At 33.7% G+C, this 13,372-nt stretch overlaps 1 protein-coding gene across 4 annotated transcripts in view; it reads left to right on the top strand.

The window, feature by feature from the left end:
* The window catches only part of CREM (cAMP responsive element modulator), an 83,029-nt gene that overhangs the window by 28,567 nt on the left and 41,090 nt on the right, over window positions 1-13,372 (top strand). For 2 of the 4 annotated variants that reach the window (XM_044679422.1, XM_044679423.1), the window contains exon 1: window positions 11,718-11,795. The exons of the other annotated variants lie outside the window; for them this stretch is intronic. In XM_044679422.1, the coding sequence (XP_044535357.1) occupies window positions 11,718-11,795 (78 nt within the window). Of the gene's footprint in view, window positions 1-11,717; window positions 11,796-13,372 lie in introns of those variants that run through there. 4 annotated transcript variants of the gene reach the window in all.

The raw sequence follows: 13,372 nt of genomic DNA on the forward strand, positions 1-13,372 counted from the left end.
ACCTGGCTCTCCATCCACTGAGCCACCCATCTGCACCCCCCACTCCCCAGCCCCCATAACATTTCAAGTGTAGTACAGTGTCATTGACCTTGTATATATTGTTCTGCTTACTTGGTATTAATTTCTAGCTCCTGGGCTTTTTAAGGTACAGTAATATTCCCTTATATTTAAGCATCTTCGCTGTGGGCTTCCCCCTCCCCCAGGTCTTTCACTCCCCAACCACCCCATTTTATTTCCTTTTAAGGTAGGGGAAGTTTGTTTCACTAGTGATTATTCATTCTCACTATTATCCTTCTCTTTTGTATTGCTGCTCTTCCATTTCTGCCTGTTTTCCTGGTGCATTTTAATTCATTTCTATTCCAAATGTTGTGTGAGTGTTCAGACTTCGAGATGGGGGAGAGCATCATTTTGCCCATTACCCCAATCCTTCTTCCATCTTAGTTATGAGAAAAATTTATTGCTATTACTTCCTCCTTTCACCATGAACAACATATTCCTTTTATTTTCCTCTCCCTTTCCCCTCTTAAAAGCTTCAGCAATACTGATCTATCCAGCCTCCCTCTGTACCTTTGGAAAACATTAACTTTTTAAAGGGATACTTAGGTATTTTTTCACTATTCAAATAGTAGTCCTCCATCATTGTGCAGCCCTTTTTACTTTATTTTTCCCTCTTATGTTTGCTTCTCAAGGTAAGACTATATTTGTTGCTTTTTGGAATATAGTGTTCTGAGATCTCTTTTTATCTATAGTACAAGCTGTTAGGTCCTACATGATCTTGACTATGATTCATCTAATTAAATTCAGCTCAGCATTCTAGCAGGTCCAGTTCTCTTTTGATCTTCTATTGTATACTGTGTTCTCTGTCCCTTCCAGACTTTGTATTATCTACAGATTTGTTGAGGGATAATATTATCTATGCCAATGTCCAAGTAATTACTTAAAAGGTTAGGTAGCACAAGATTAGATCCCTGGGATATTCCACTGAAGACTCCTGTACTATTGTTTTTGAAGTATTAGCAATTATTCTTTGAATCTAGCCTTAGAACCAATTCTGGATCCATAAGATTGCCTTTTTATCTGATCTTCTCAGAGAATAACATTATACACTTTATTTTAAAAACTTAGGAAAACTATATTCATATCATTTGTCTCATCTACTAGTTTAGTAATCTTTTCAGGAGAGGAAATGAAAACAGGTACGACCTGTTTGTTTTTTTAACACCCTCTATCTAAAAGTCAGTATTAAGTTCCAAGGCAGAAGAGTGATAAGGACTAGGCAATTATGGTTGATTTGCCCAGGGTCACTAGGGACACACAGCTAGAAAGTGTGTAGGACCAAATTTGAACCCAGGACTTTGTCTCCAGACCTGCTTCTATATCCACTGACCCACCTAAATGACCCTGGCATGACTTATTCTTGTTGAAATCAGGCTGACTCTGAGTTTAAATTTTCTTTGATAAATGTTCATCAACCACTTCTTTAATAATATACAGGAATCAGTTAAACTCATTAACTTACAGTTTGCAGACTATGCTACATATTTTCTTTTTTGAAAATTGCTGGGTATTTAATAAATGTTGACTGTTGGATTGATTGACTTATACAAGATTTATTACACAAGATCTGGAAATCAAAGATAGTCTGAAAAGTTATTGTTGCAAGAGAATTTTTCCTTTATGAGAGACTTAGAAAATGTCTTAAAATTACTTAATTTAAAAATTAATTGATTAAAATTTTTAAATTAAATTTTAAAAATTTAATTGACTGAATTATTTATCTCATGCCCAAGTTATTCAAAATACAAATTAACCATTTTGTATCTAAGTTATTAGTTCAGAATCAAGGATATCTCAGAATTTTTGATATTTTGCTAGAGATAATTTTAGTAAATTATCAATCAAGAGACCATTTTTTAAGCATATGTTCTGTGCTAGGATACTAAGTATACAAAGAAGGGGAAATATAGTCACTACTCTTAAGGAGTTTAGTCTCTCAAAATTACATATGGAGGTTGAATGAGTACTTGGTGCTCCAAAAAATATACACATCCATATTTTATGATTCATAATAAACTGACAAACTCCTTTTTTTCACCTGACATAGATCTTAATAGTAGGTTTCACTAAGTAAAATTTAAAACATTTTTTACTCTCTTTTAGTGGACATATTAAACTTAAAACAATGAATGTGAGTGGTCTTAATTCTCTCTCTTTTTTTCTGTCTTAATTCTCTTAGGGAAGTTGTAAAATGCTTTAGGATATAAACCCTAATATGTTGCTCATAGTAAACCTCTTTAAAATAAAAATATATTTAATTAAAAAAACAAGTTACCATAACATTTTGTGATTATATTTTCAGAAAAGAAGCATTAGTAATGCCTGAGAGTATAAATAGAAATCATTCAAAGATATACAAGGGAAAGTAAAGATGAAAATGAATAACGTGTAATGAATGATTCTATGTAATAAAACCTTTTGAAAGTAATAGTGATAATACTACATATAGAGATTGCTTTCATATATACATTCTCTTTTTATTATTTCTGTATGGGAAGGTAGGTACACCAGGTAGTATTAGCTATATTTTTTTGATGAGGAAAGGATTTGCCTCAAGCATCACAGTAAATAACTGTGATATGATATGAATCCAAGTCTCCTGACTACAAGTCCCATACTCTCTAAAGTGCTATCTTGATTTATAGAAGTGGATCCATTGAGAGAAGATTGCTTTTTCAATAAAACTGCTTTTTTCATACAAGGGGAGAACATGGAATAGTAACAGTATTGCATAGTGTAATAGGGGTAATTGGGAGATGGGATTAAATGGATTACTTTGGGCCAGTATCAAGGTTTCTACACTGTGGGTGAAAGAACCTAACAGACAGCTTTGACTAAACTTATTTCTTCCTTATAACAATAGAAAAGTCAAGGTAAAATCTTTTTAAGTTTTAGGAAACTTGAACATGTTTGTTGTTAGGAAGGCCCTTTTGTACATGGAGAGAAGAGAGTATCTAGATGAGAAAGAAAAGATGATTACTGGGAAAAGTTTCTAGATTAGGCAAAAGGGAAGCCACATTAAAAGTAAAGAGATTAAGTAGGAATTGTTGATTCTCAGAGATCCATGGCAAAATGAGTGATTTTTGAGTTAACAGGTGAAGTTTGAGGAATAGAAGTCCAAAGTTGTAGGAGCTCCTGCTAGTTGGCTTTCTTCTTCTCAGTGAAGTAGGAATCTGTCACTATAAAACAAAGGGGGTTTGAACAAGGAAAAGATTTGAAATAGTTGCTATGGGTAATGAAATAGGGAGTCCATGAGGAAAGGATTGCTAAATAACAATGAAAATTTAAGTTGAATGGAGACAGCACAGTATACATACTAGTTCTGTGTTTTGGGACTTTGTTAGTCCCCTGTTTTATTATGATTTTTTTAAATGAAAATTTTCTAGATAGGGAAAACATTGACAAGTACTCAGAAGAACTAATATATTATTTTGAAAAAATCCTTAAAATCTACTTGACATAGCTATGGTTAATGTTCCATGAAGCATTGCATTGTATCATGTAAAAGTAGTCATGAATAGCAAGATTCCCTGAAGATTAACTTAGTGGTTTATTTACCTTTTTTTCCCCTTTTACTAATTTGGGGACAATAAAATAATATATCCATAGAAATGTAAAAAATTGGAGCCAGTAAGTTGGGGATTTTTGTACACTCATTTAGTATGCTACCTTTTTTCCATATGATAGGTTCAATAGAAGTAAAGCAATATAAATGTTAGTGAGCTCTCATTTATCCCAAATGACTGAAGAATGTGGTATTCTGTTTAACAGAGCTTTACAGCATATATATATATATATTTAGATATATACTTATATCTCTCTATATATATTTAGATATATGATACATGTTTTGTTATTTTACAGACAATTAAGTCATATACACTTAAAACTTTATAAATTTTTTCTTAATGACTTGATATTCAGCAGTACCTCAGATTCACCATTATGAATATTCATTATCCTATAGTAATATAGACTTAGAATGAATGTTGGTTGAATTTATATCAACTCTGGTGACTTTTACTGAAAGCGAATCTGAAAAATGATCCCTTATTTTAGGTGTGTCCATATTATTTTCATTTTTAAAACTACATAAAAATTGCAGATTATTTAAACTTTACAATTTAAAGATACATGTTATTACAACTCCCTAGTTCATACATCTTTATATATCCAATGAAGAAAAAATGGCACAAGCAAAAGATTAAATGAGCTGTAGTAGAAATTTTTCAGATCTTTTAGAGTCTAGATACTAGATTTTTATTGGATGTACTTCTTGAGATATACCCCTCTTATTTTTTTTAAACCCTTACCATCTGTCTTGGAAACAATTCTGTGTGTATTGGTACCAAGGCAGAAGAGTGGGTAAGGGTTAGGCAATGGGAGTTAAGTGATTTGGTCTAGGTCACACAGCTAGGAAGTATCTAAGGCCATATATGAACCCAGGACCTCCTCTCTATAGGGCTAGCTCTCAATCCACTGAGCCATCTAGCTGCCCTCTCTCTTTCCCCCTTTTTTGGTTAGATCTATGTATTTTCTTATACACACCAAGTCTAAAATAACATTCAGATGTCTGAGAGAGACATTCAAATGCTTATATTTAAAAAGATCCTTCACTGAACCTAGACTTCCTCTTTGTTTTGGCAAATAGTAGTCATTGTGAAGCTTTTTTTCATTTTTTTCATCTACTTGTTTTTTCCCCACTGTGAATGGACTAAGGTTTTGTGATACTATGACTTTTCTAAGGAAATTTTCAAATGTTATAGGAGCTGATGTCATGAATATAATAAGATTATTTTGTGGAACACTTCAATTTAATATTTTTCTGGAGTGTACCTAGCATTATATATATATATTTTGGGTGAGTGGGGGAAATGAGATGAGTTTGAACTCAAAGTCTTGGTCTCATTTCTTTCAGTAACAGAAAAAGGACTAAAGCTTTTAAGGTCTAATACTCATTTCTATGAAGTGAAGTTAGAATTAGGAAATCTTTTTTAAAAACGCATTCTAGTTTTTTCTAGCAGGACTAGAACAATCAATCTGATATTAGTTGTCAATAATTTCATTAAAGGATTTGTTTGGATGGAAACCAGTATGCTGCTAATTATTAAAAACTAGAAACTTTAGAACTGTTTTTAAAAACAAATTTTATTGATGTCTTTTGCTTTTTTTTTTTTTTTTTAAACCCTTAACTTCTGCGTATTGACTCCTAGTTGGAAGAGTGGTAAGGAGGGCGGGCAATGGGGGTCAAGTGACTTGCCCAGGGTCACACAGCTGGGAAGTGTCTGAGGCCGGATTTGAACCTAGGACCTCCCGTTTCTAGGCCTGACTCTCAATCCACTGAGCTACCCAGCTGCCCCTGATGTCTTTTGCTTTTTAATATCATCATAGTTTTCCTCAGTATCTTTCATTCTCACAGAGAAACATTCCATATAACAAATAGTGTCTGTCTCTGTCTCTGTCTCTATATCTAAATCTATATCTATATATCTATATCTATATCTCTATCTCTATCTATATCTATATCTATATCTATCAGTGATTCCCTGCCCCCTGGTGGGTGCTGCAGTGATTGAGGGAGGTGGTGATGGCCACAAGTGCATTTATCTTTCCTTTTAATTGCTATTAAAATTTAAAAAAAATTAATTTCCAGGGGGCTAAGTAATTTTTCTGGAAAGGGGGTGGTAGGCCAAAGAAGTTTGGGAACCACTGATCTATATCAACTCTTACCTTTGGTCTTAGAATAAATAGTAAGTAGTGGTAAGGCCTAGGCAATTGTAGTTAAATGACTCACCCAGGGAAATACAGTTAGAATGTATCTGAGTTCAGATTGAACCCAGAACCTCCTATTGCTAGGTGTGGCTCTTGATCTATTGAGTCAGGTAGCTGCCCCAAACAAATAGTATTTTTTTTAAGACTAAAAAAGGAGAGGAAAAATTTAGCATAACCAATCAATAAATTGAAAAAGTCCGAAAACACATGCAACATTGTAGTGTGTGTCTTCTTTCCATTTATATTGTTATCATTATGTATATTGTTTTCTTAGTTCTGTGTATTTCATTCTGCATCAGCTTGTGTGCATCTTTTCTATGCATCTCAATTGACCACATTTATCATTTCTTAGAGCACAGTGGGAAAAAGGGAAGGGAATAAGCAGTTATATAGTGCCTACTACATTCTAGGCACTCTAAGAACTTTTTACAAATATTATCTCATTTGATTCTCGCAACAACTTTGCAAGGTAGGTACTGTTATTATGTCTATTTTTCAGTTAAGGAAATTAAGGCAAACAGATCGTGACTTGCTCAGAGTATTACAATATTAAGTGTCTGAAGCCAAATTTGAACCTTCCTGAATTCAGACTATCTATTACACCATTGGCTGACCCAGTAATATTTCATGACCACAATTCATTTATCCAGTTCTCAATTGATTTGCTTCTACTTTGTTTCTAGTACTTTGTCATTACAAAAAGTGTTGGCTGCTGTAAATATTTTTGTGTATGTGACTTTCTTATCATTGGCTTCTTTATGTTATAAGACCAGTAATAGAATCTCTGGGTTGAAGGTTTTGGACATTTTAATAATTTTATTTGCATAATACCAAATTGTTTTCCAAAATGGTTATGCCAATTTGCATCTCTACTAGCAATGTATCAGTATAAGCCCCATTGCCACTGACTATTCTGATTTTGTTATCTTTGCCAGTTTTCAGAGTATAAAGTAAAATCTCCAGGTTGTTTCAATTTGCATTCTCTTATTAATGGTGTGCATTCCTTTATCATTTTGTTAATACTTTGCAATTTTTCTTTGCGGAATTTTTTTCATGACCTTTGACTATTCATCTATTGGAAAATGGTTAATGATCTTATATATTTGTTGTTTATATATCTTTGCTACGAAGCTCATATCAGAAACATTTGATAGTTTTTTTTAATCAACAGCTTCCCTTCTTATCCTAGGTACAAAATTTTGTGAAGAAGCTTTTCCTTTTTGTATAATTTTAAAAATCCAATTTTTCATTTGTAATTATTTGTTATACTTTTTTTGGTTGAGAATGTATCTTCTACCAAGAGCTATGAGAAATATATAATCTGCTTCTCTTCCAATTTAAAATAGTATTACCTTTAATATTAAAGTAAAAATGACTTCAGTAAAATAAAAATGACTTTACTATTAAGGTAAAATGCCCTTAGTAATGAAAGTTACATTTATTTAGCATGTATTGTGGAATATGGTATAAGGTAGAACTTATTTTGGGAGGGAGGTGGAGAATGAGATATAGTAAAGTAGAAATAATAATCAAGATATATGTTATTGAGATATGTATTTGAACTGGCAGCAGAGATTATATAGACTAAAGATTAAAGTCTTAAAAAATGAAGTCTAAAAGGATTCTGGGACTTCTTTCTCTAAAAAAGTTGATAAGATCATGGATTTTGAGTAAGAAGTAACTTGAGAGATCATCTAAACCAACTGTCTAATTTTATAGATGATGAAACTCAGAATGGTTAAGGGACTTGCTCAGAGTTACACACCTATTAAATGACAAATCTAATGATGTTCAAACCCAGGTTTTCTGATTCCAGATTCTGAGGGGTTTTTTTTCCCCCTTACTATGAAAGTTGACAGAAACTTCTAGAAGAGTGGAGATTGAAAGTCAATAGATAGGGGGCAGCTGGGTAGCTCTGTGGATTGAGAGCCAGGCCTAGAGAATAGAAGGTCCTAGGTTCAAATCTGGCCTCAGACACTTCCCAGCTCTGTGACCCTGGGCAAGTCACTTGACCCCTATTGCCTACCCTTACCATTCTTCTGCCTTGAAGCCAATACTCATATTGACTCCAAGATGGAAGGTAAGCATTTAAAAAGGAAAAAAAAGTCAATAGATATATATTTTTTGTACTTAATATGAATTGTAATTCTTTTGTCAGTTAAGGTATACATATAGATACTTAGAAAAAAATTTATTCAATCTAGTTGATAAGAATATTGATAACCTCTCTTTGAATGACATTTGATTATTTTAATTCTAGGTAGTATCTATGTTAGATAACAGGTGAAGAAATTAAATGGGATTAAGGCAGTTCAGTTCATCTGATTTCTTTGTAGCAGTTCTTTTAACAGATGTAGTAGGTTACCATGACTAATCTTTCAGTTTATTAGCAACTTTTGGCCAGGCTGTCTCCCAGCCTTTGGCATGTATGTTGCTAGTTTATTATGAAACATTCTGTTTTGTTTCTTTTTCTCTCCCTCACTCCAGATTCTGATGAAGTGATTCTTCTCCTTGCCGAATCAAGTGCTTCTTACATGCCCTCTCTACATGTCTTCTTTTGGCTTGCCCAGAAGATTGACCCCGCAATAATTCCCCTTATTTGTAATCTTCAGTCTCTTCCTATCAAGTGGTCTCTTTCCTATTGCCATAATAAACCCTCCAAAGTCCCTCTTATCCTGAAAAGTCCCTCTATTATCTCTTCACAATTCTTTCTCTCAGCCAAACTACTTGAAAAAAACTCTACTCATTGCCTTTGTTTCCTTTCCTTACTCACTTCTTAACCCTTTGCAATATGTTGTCTAGTCTCATCACTTAACTGAAACCCAACTCAAAAGTTACCAGTTCTTAATCATCAAATCTGATGGTCTTTTCTCAATTCCAGTTCTTCTCAACCTTTTGTAGCCTTTGTGTTAACTGCCTTTTTCTTCTGAGTTTTTCTCATTCTTTAGGTTTTCTTGAGACTACTCTTGTTTTTTTCTTCCTACTGTATTACTATTCTTTCTGTTTCCTTTGCTGATTTGTTATCCCCATCATATCACATTGGGGTGTACTCCAAGACTTTGTTCTGGATTTTTCTTCATTCTGGACATTCTTACTTGGTGACTTCCGCTCACACAGATTTAATTACCATCTCTATTCTCATAATTCTCAGATCTGTATCTTTAGCCCTAAGCTCTTTCTAAGTTCTACTGCATGGGTTAAATTGCCTGCGTTGGACATTTCAAACTCAGAGTCCTATAGACATCTCAAACTTAACATATTCAAAAATAGAATTCATTGTCTTTCCCCAAAAACTTGTCCTTCTCCCTGCCTTCTGAACTTACTTCTATCAAAGGCACTCTTCCTTTCTCCTATATATTCAATCACTAATCCAATCTTGCTAATTTTACCTATAGACTATCTCATATCTAATACCTTTTCTCTACTCACACTTGTATCACCTTGGTTACAGTAGTTCAGTTTCCTCAACCTGTCCTGCCAATGTTACTGCAAAAGCCTCCCTATAAGTCTTGCTAGTCTCTCCCTACTCTTCAAGTCTCTCTACTCCAGGCCATCCTACATGCTGCTGTCAAAGTAACTGACCTTAAGCACAGATCTGATCATGTGACTTCTTCCTTGAATAAATATCCAGTGGCTTCCCATTGCCTCGAGGATAAAATATAAATTATTTGGCTTTTAAAGCCCAACACGACTTGGCTTCAGCCTATCCATGCAGCCTCAGTGGAGATGACTCCCACTTTCAGCCAAACCGATCTTCTTTGTGCTTCATATGTGACATTCCAACTCCCAACTCCATGCCTTTGTTGCATCTGTCCCCCATATTCAGGAAAGAAAAACTTCATTGGTTCCATATCTTAATTCTCTTCTTCCTAAAAGATGAAGCTCAAGCACTGTCATATGCACAAAATCTTTCCTGACTCCCACCCTAACTCATGGTTCTTTCCCACCCAATGACCTTATATTCAACTACTTTACCTTTTTTTACTTTATATTTATGGTGTGTGTGTGTGTGTGTGTGTGTGTGTGTGTAGTTTTAATCCCTTATCTTCCATCTTAGAATCAGTATTGTGTATTAGTTCTAAGGCAGAAGAGCAGTAAGGACTAGGTAATGGGAATTAAGTGATTTGCCCAGGGGTCACAAAGCTAGGAGTATCTGAAGCCAGATTTGAACCTAGGACCTGGCTCTCAGTCCACTGAGGGATCCAGCTGCCCCTGTATACATATTTTTATATATACTTATATTTCCCACTAGAATGTGAATTCTAATTTACATTTAAGTAAGGGGTTGTTTTGTTCATTGTATTTCCCACTTGCTGTATTTGGTACATAATAGGTGTTTTAATAAACACTTGTCAATTGTTTCATATACTGAGTTTTCTATGAAATTTTGCTCAAACTACACCTACTACTAGAAGACTTTCCCAATCCCTCCCATTAGTTCTATTCTTCTCTGGTGCCTTCCTGTGAAATTACTTAGCTCTACTCTGTATTTTTTTTACATATTTATGTACATGTATCTTTTTCCAATGAATATATTATAAGCTGCTTGAGAGAAAGGACTGAGGGCAAACATCTTTGTATCTGTATTCCCTGGCACAGTGCTTGGGACATTGTTGATACTTAGATGAGTTGTTTTTTATTATGTTAATATTTGTCATACTAGATAAATCCTTTAGAAAATATTAACAAGGGATCTATTTAGAGATTTTTTTTTCCCTCCAAATCTATGGCTGGCTAATAACATTGATACTTTCCCTTTTATTCTTTGACCCTTGTCTTAAAAAGTTCAGGCCACCAAGCTATTTCTTAAAGTTTTATTGTAACCTTAAAGCAAAGGATTTCTTTCTGATGTGTGTGTGTGTGTGTGTTTAATCTTCAGAGTTGAGATTGTTTCTCAAAGTTGTAATTATCCCATTTTATTTCTGTATCATTAAGATGAGTGATTTTGTGAGCATTTTTCTTTATGAAGCCAATTTTAAATAGTCAAGTATTTTAAAACCTTTTATGATTCCCTTTATTGTCACGTAAATATAAAGATTAGGTTAAAAATTCACTACAAGTAATCAGATATATTAAAATTAACATCTATTAGGTAGTTTCTGGACCAATTTGTGTTTCTTTATCCTCCCATTTATCCATTTTTGTGGATGTACTCTTGTTCAGTAGCAACTATTTTTTAGGCCAGGCAAGAAGACCTCAGTGAAAGAGTATAGTATGTTTTGCAATTTATATTCCTATTCTGGTAACAAAAAACGTTTTTGTGGAAGCAGAGTGAAGATACTGGCCAAAATGAGGATTACTTCAGTGCTTCCTTTGAGCTTTTTGCCCCATAGAAACACAAAGGATATGTTCCTCCCACAAATTTTAATATGGTGAAAATGAAATGATTTTATATCTAATTTATTGCTTCCACTCATAATAATTGTACTTTGAATCATTCTTAAAATAGAAGTAGACTTTTTATCATTTGTTTTTGGTACTGGAATTGTAATAGCTTTTATAGTTAAAAGCTCAATCTGTTAATGGAATCTCATTATTTCTAATTGAAATTAAGTTGGAAACTATAGACATTTGATTCTTTGGCCACTAGGTTAATACAAGGATTTAGTTAACACATTTTTCACTCTATCATCTCCCCAAAAGTAAAGACCTCTGTGATGTTTGAAGGTACATTATGACATCACAAAAACATCTTCAGGGAACCTAGCAACAGATTGGATATAGTCTATTAGGTCTAAATCAAGTGCTGTGTTACAACATTGTGAGGTTTCTCCCAGTTATAAGTGTCATTATTAGGATTTTTTAAATTGCAAAGCCAAGTAAGGCTGTAAATCGCATCATCTAATTTATCTCTTCAGATTAACTGTCTATAGTGGGGTTTTCAGTGGATGTGGTGGCATCAGCATAATCTATGTTTCAGGCATCACACACAGGAGGACTGCTCTTTAGGGGATCTAGAAAAAAAGGTAAACTACAAACCCATTATGGGTTAAACAGATCACTTTATACAATTTTTGGGCAGCATCTTTATTGTAAATAAAGACATACAAATTAACAAGGTTTTTATTTGTGATTATAATTTATGTTTTAAGTGACTAAAAAACCCTGCAATTTGTATTTTAGTGTGACTATATCTGGAAAGTGGTGAATATACATAAATGTATCATGCTATTCGATGCTAAGATTTTTTTTTATTTATAAAAATCTTGGAATGCATATTGGATGTTTGAATCTCTTCCCCTTACTTATGCATTTTCTTTGGATTCAGACATAATCTATTTTTAAGATATCACTTGCCTCAACTCCAAAGCATAAAATTCCAGTTCAGTTTTTTTTTAATTAGTCAAAAGCTGCTTATTTTTTTATTTGGATGACTTAGTTTTTAACATTATTCCAAGTTCCTGAAATAGAACCATTTGAAAGGATTTCATATTTTTCTTTCTACACTTTAGTGAACGTTTCTGAGAAGACTTTTTGTCAGAGAAACCTTTCTCTTACAACAGAATCCCTGGCATTAATGCAGGAACAGTCTTTTGGATTTTTTGGCAATAATATGCTTTTTTAAATAGCTTTTGCCATAATTACTTTTTTTAAAAGGGTCCTTTAAGAATAGATTTCTCAGGGAGCTTCTTTCAGATAAAAATCTGCTTCCTATCTTTCTTCTGAATTACAGTTCTATAACAGTCTATGTATTGAACTTTTCACCTAGATGCCCCACTATCATAAACTCAGTTTTCCAAAATTGAATTCATAATTCCTTATTCCTCCCTCCCCACTCCTTTTTTTTAATTGCCCAGTTTTTTCAATGGTTTAATTATTATTGCTACCACCAATGTGATCTAGTATCCCTCATCTCCTAAATTATTGCAGTAATCTATTTTCCCTCCCTGTCCCCAGGCTTGTCAGCTTCCAGTTCATTTTATATACTGATAGCAGATTGTTATTATTATTATTCAGTCATGTCCAACTCTTTGTGACCTTCTGGACCTTAGCATGCCAACGATGATCATGCAATTTTCTTCGCAGAGACACTGGAATAGTGTGCCATTTCCTTCTCCAGTAAATTAAAGCAAACAGGTTAAGTGACTTGCTCAGGATCACACTAATAAGTGTATGAGGCTAGATTCGAACTCATGGCTTCCTGACTAACAGGCCCAGAGCTCTATCTATCCAGTGAGCTGCCTCTGATAGCAGAGTAGTCATCTTAAATATTTCTTTGTTTTTAAAAAAATAACATCTTTCTTTTGTTAAAACCTTTGCATGGTTCCCCAGTGCTTAGAAGATAAAGATATAAAACTTAAATATTTTCTTTAGCTTGACATTTAATATTCATCATACTCTGGCCCAGATCTTCTGGGTCTTGTGGCATTCTCCAAAATGAAGTTTCCATTTAAATTGGGCTAGTAACTTCATTGTTTTGTGAAAATACCTGCATTACCATGTTAGTACCCTAATTCATGCTGAGTTCAGTGTATAGACCTTTTCCACTCCACCACTCTTAATTTTATTTATCTTTTAGGACCCAAATCAAGGCCAAATTAGG

The sequence above is a fragment of the Gracilinanus agilis genome, chromosome 5 (genome assembly GCF_016433145.1).
Source record: "Gracilinanus agilis isolate LMUSP501 chromosome 5, AgileGrace, whole genome shotgun sequence".
Lineage (NCBI taxonomy): Eukaryota > Metazoa > Chordata > Mammalia > Didelphimorphia > Didelphidae > Gracilinanus > Gracilinanus agilis.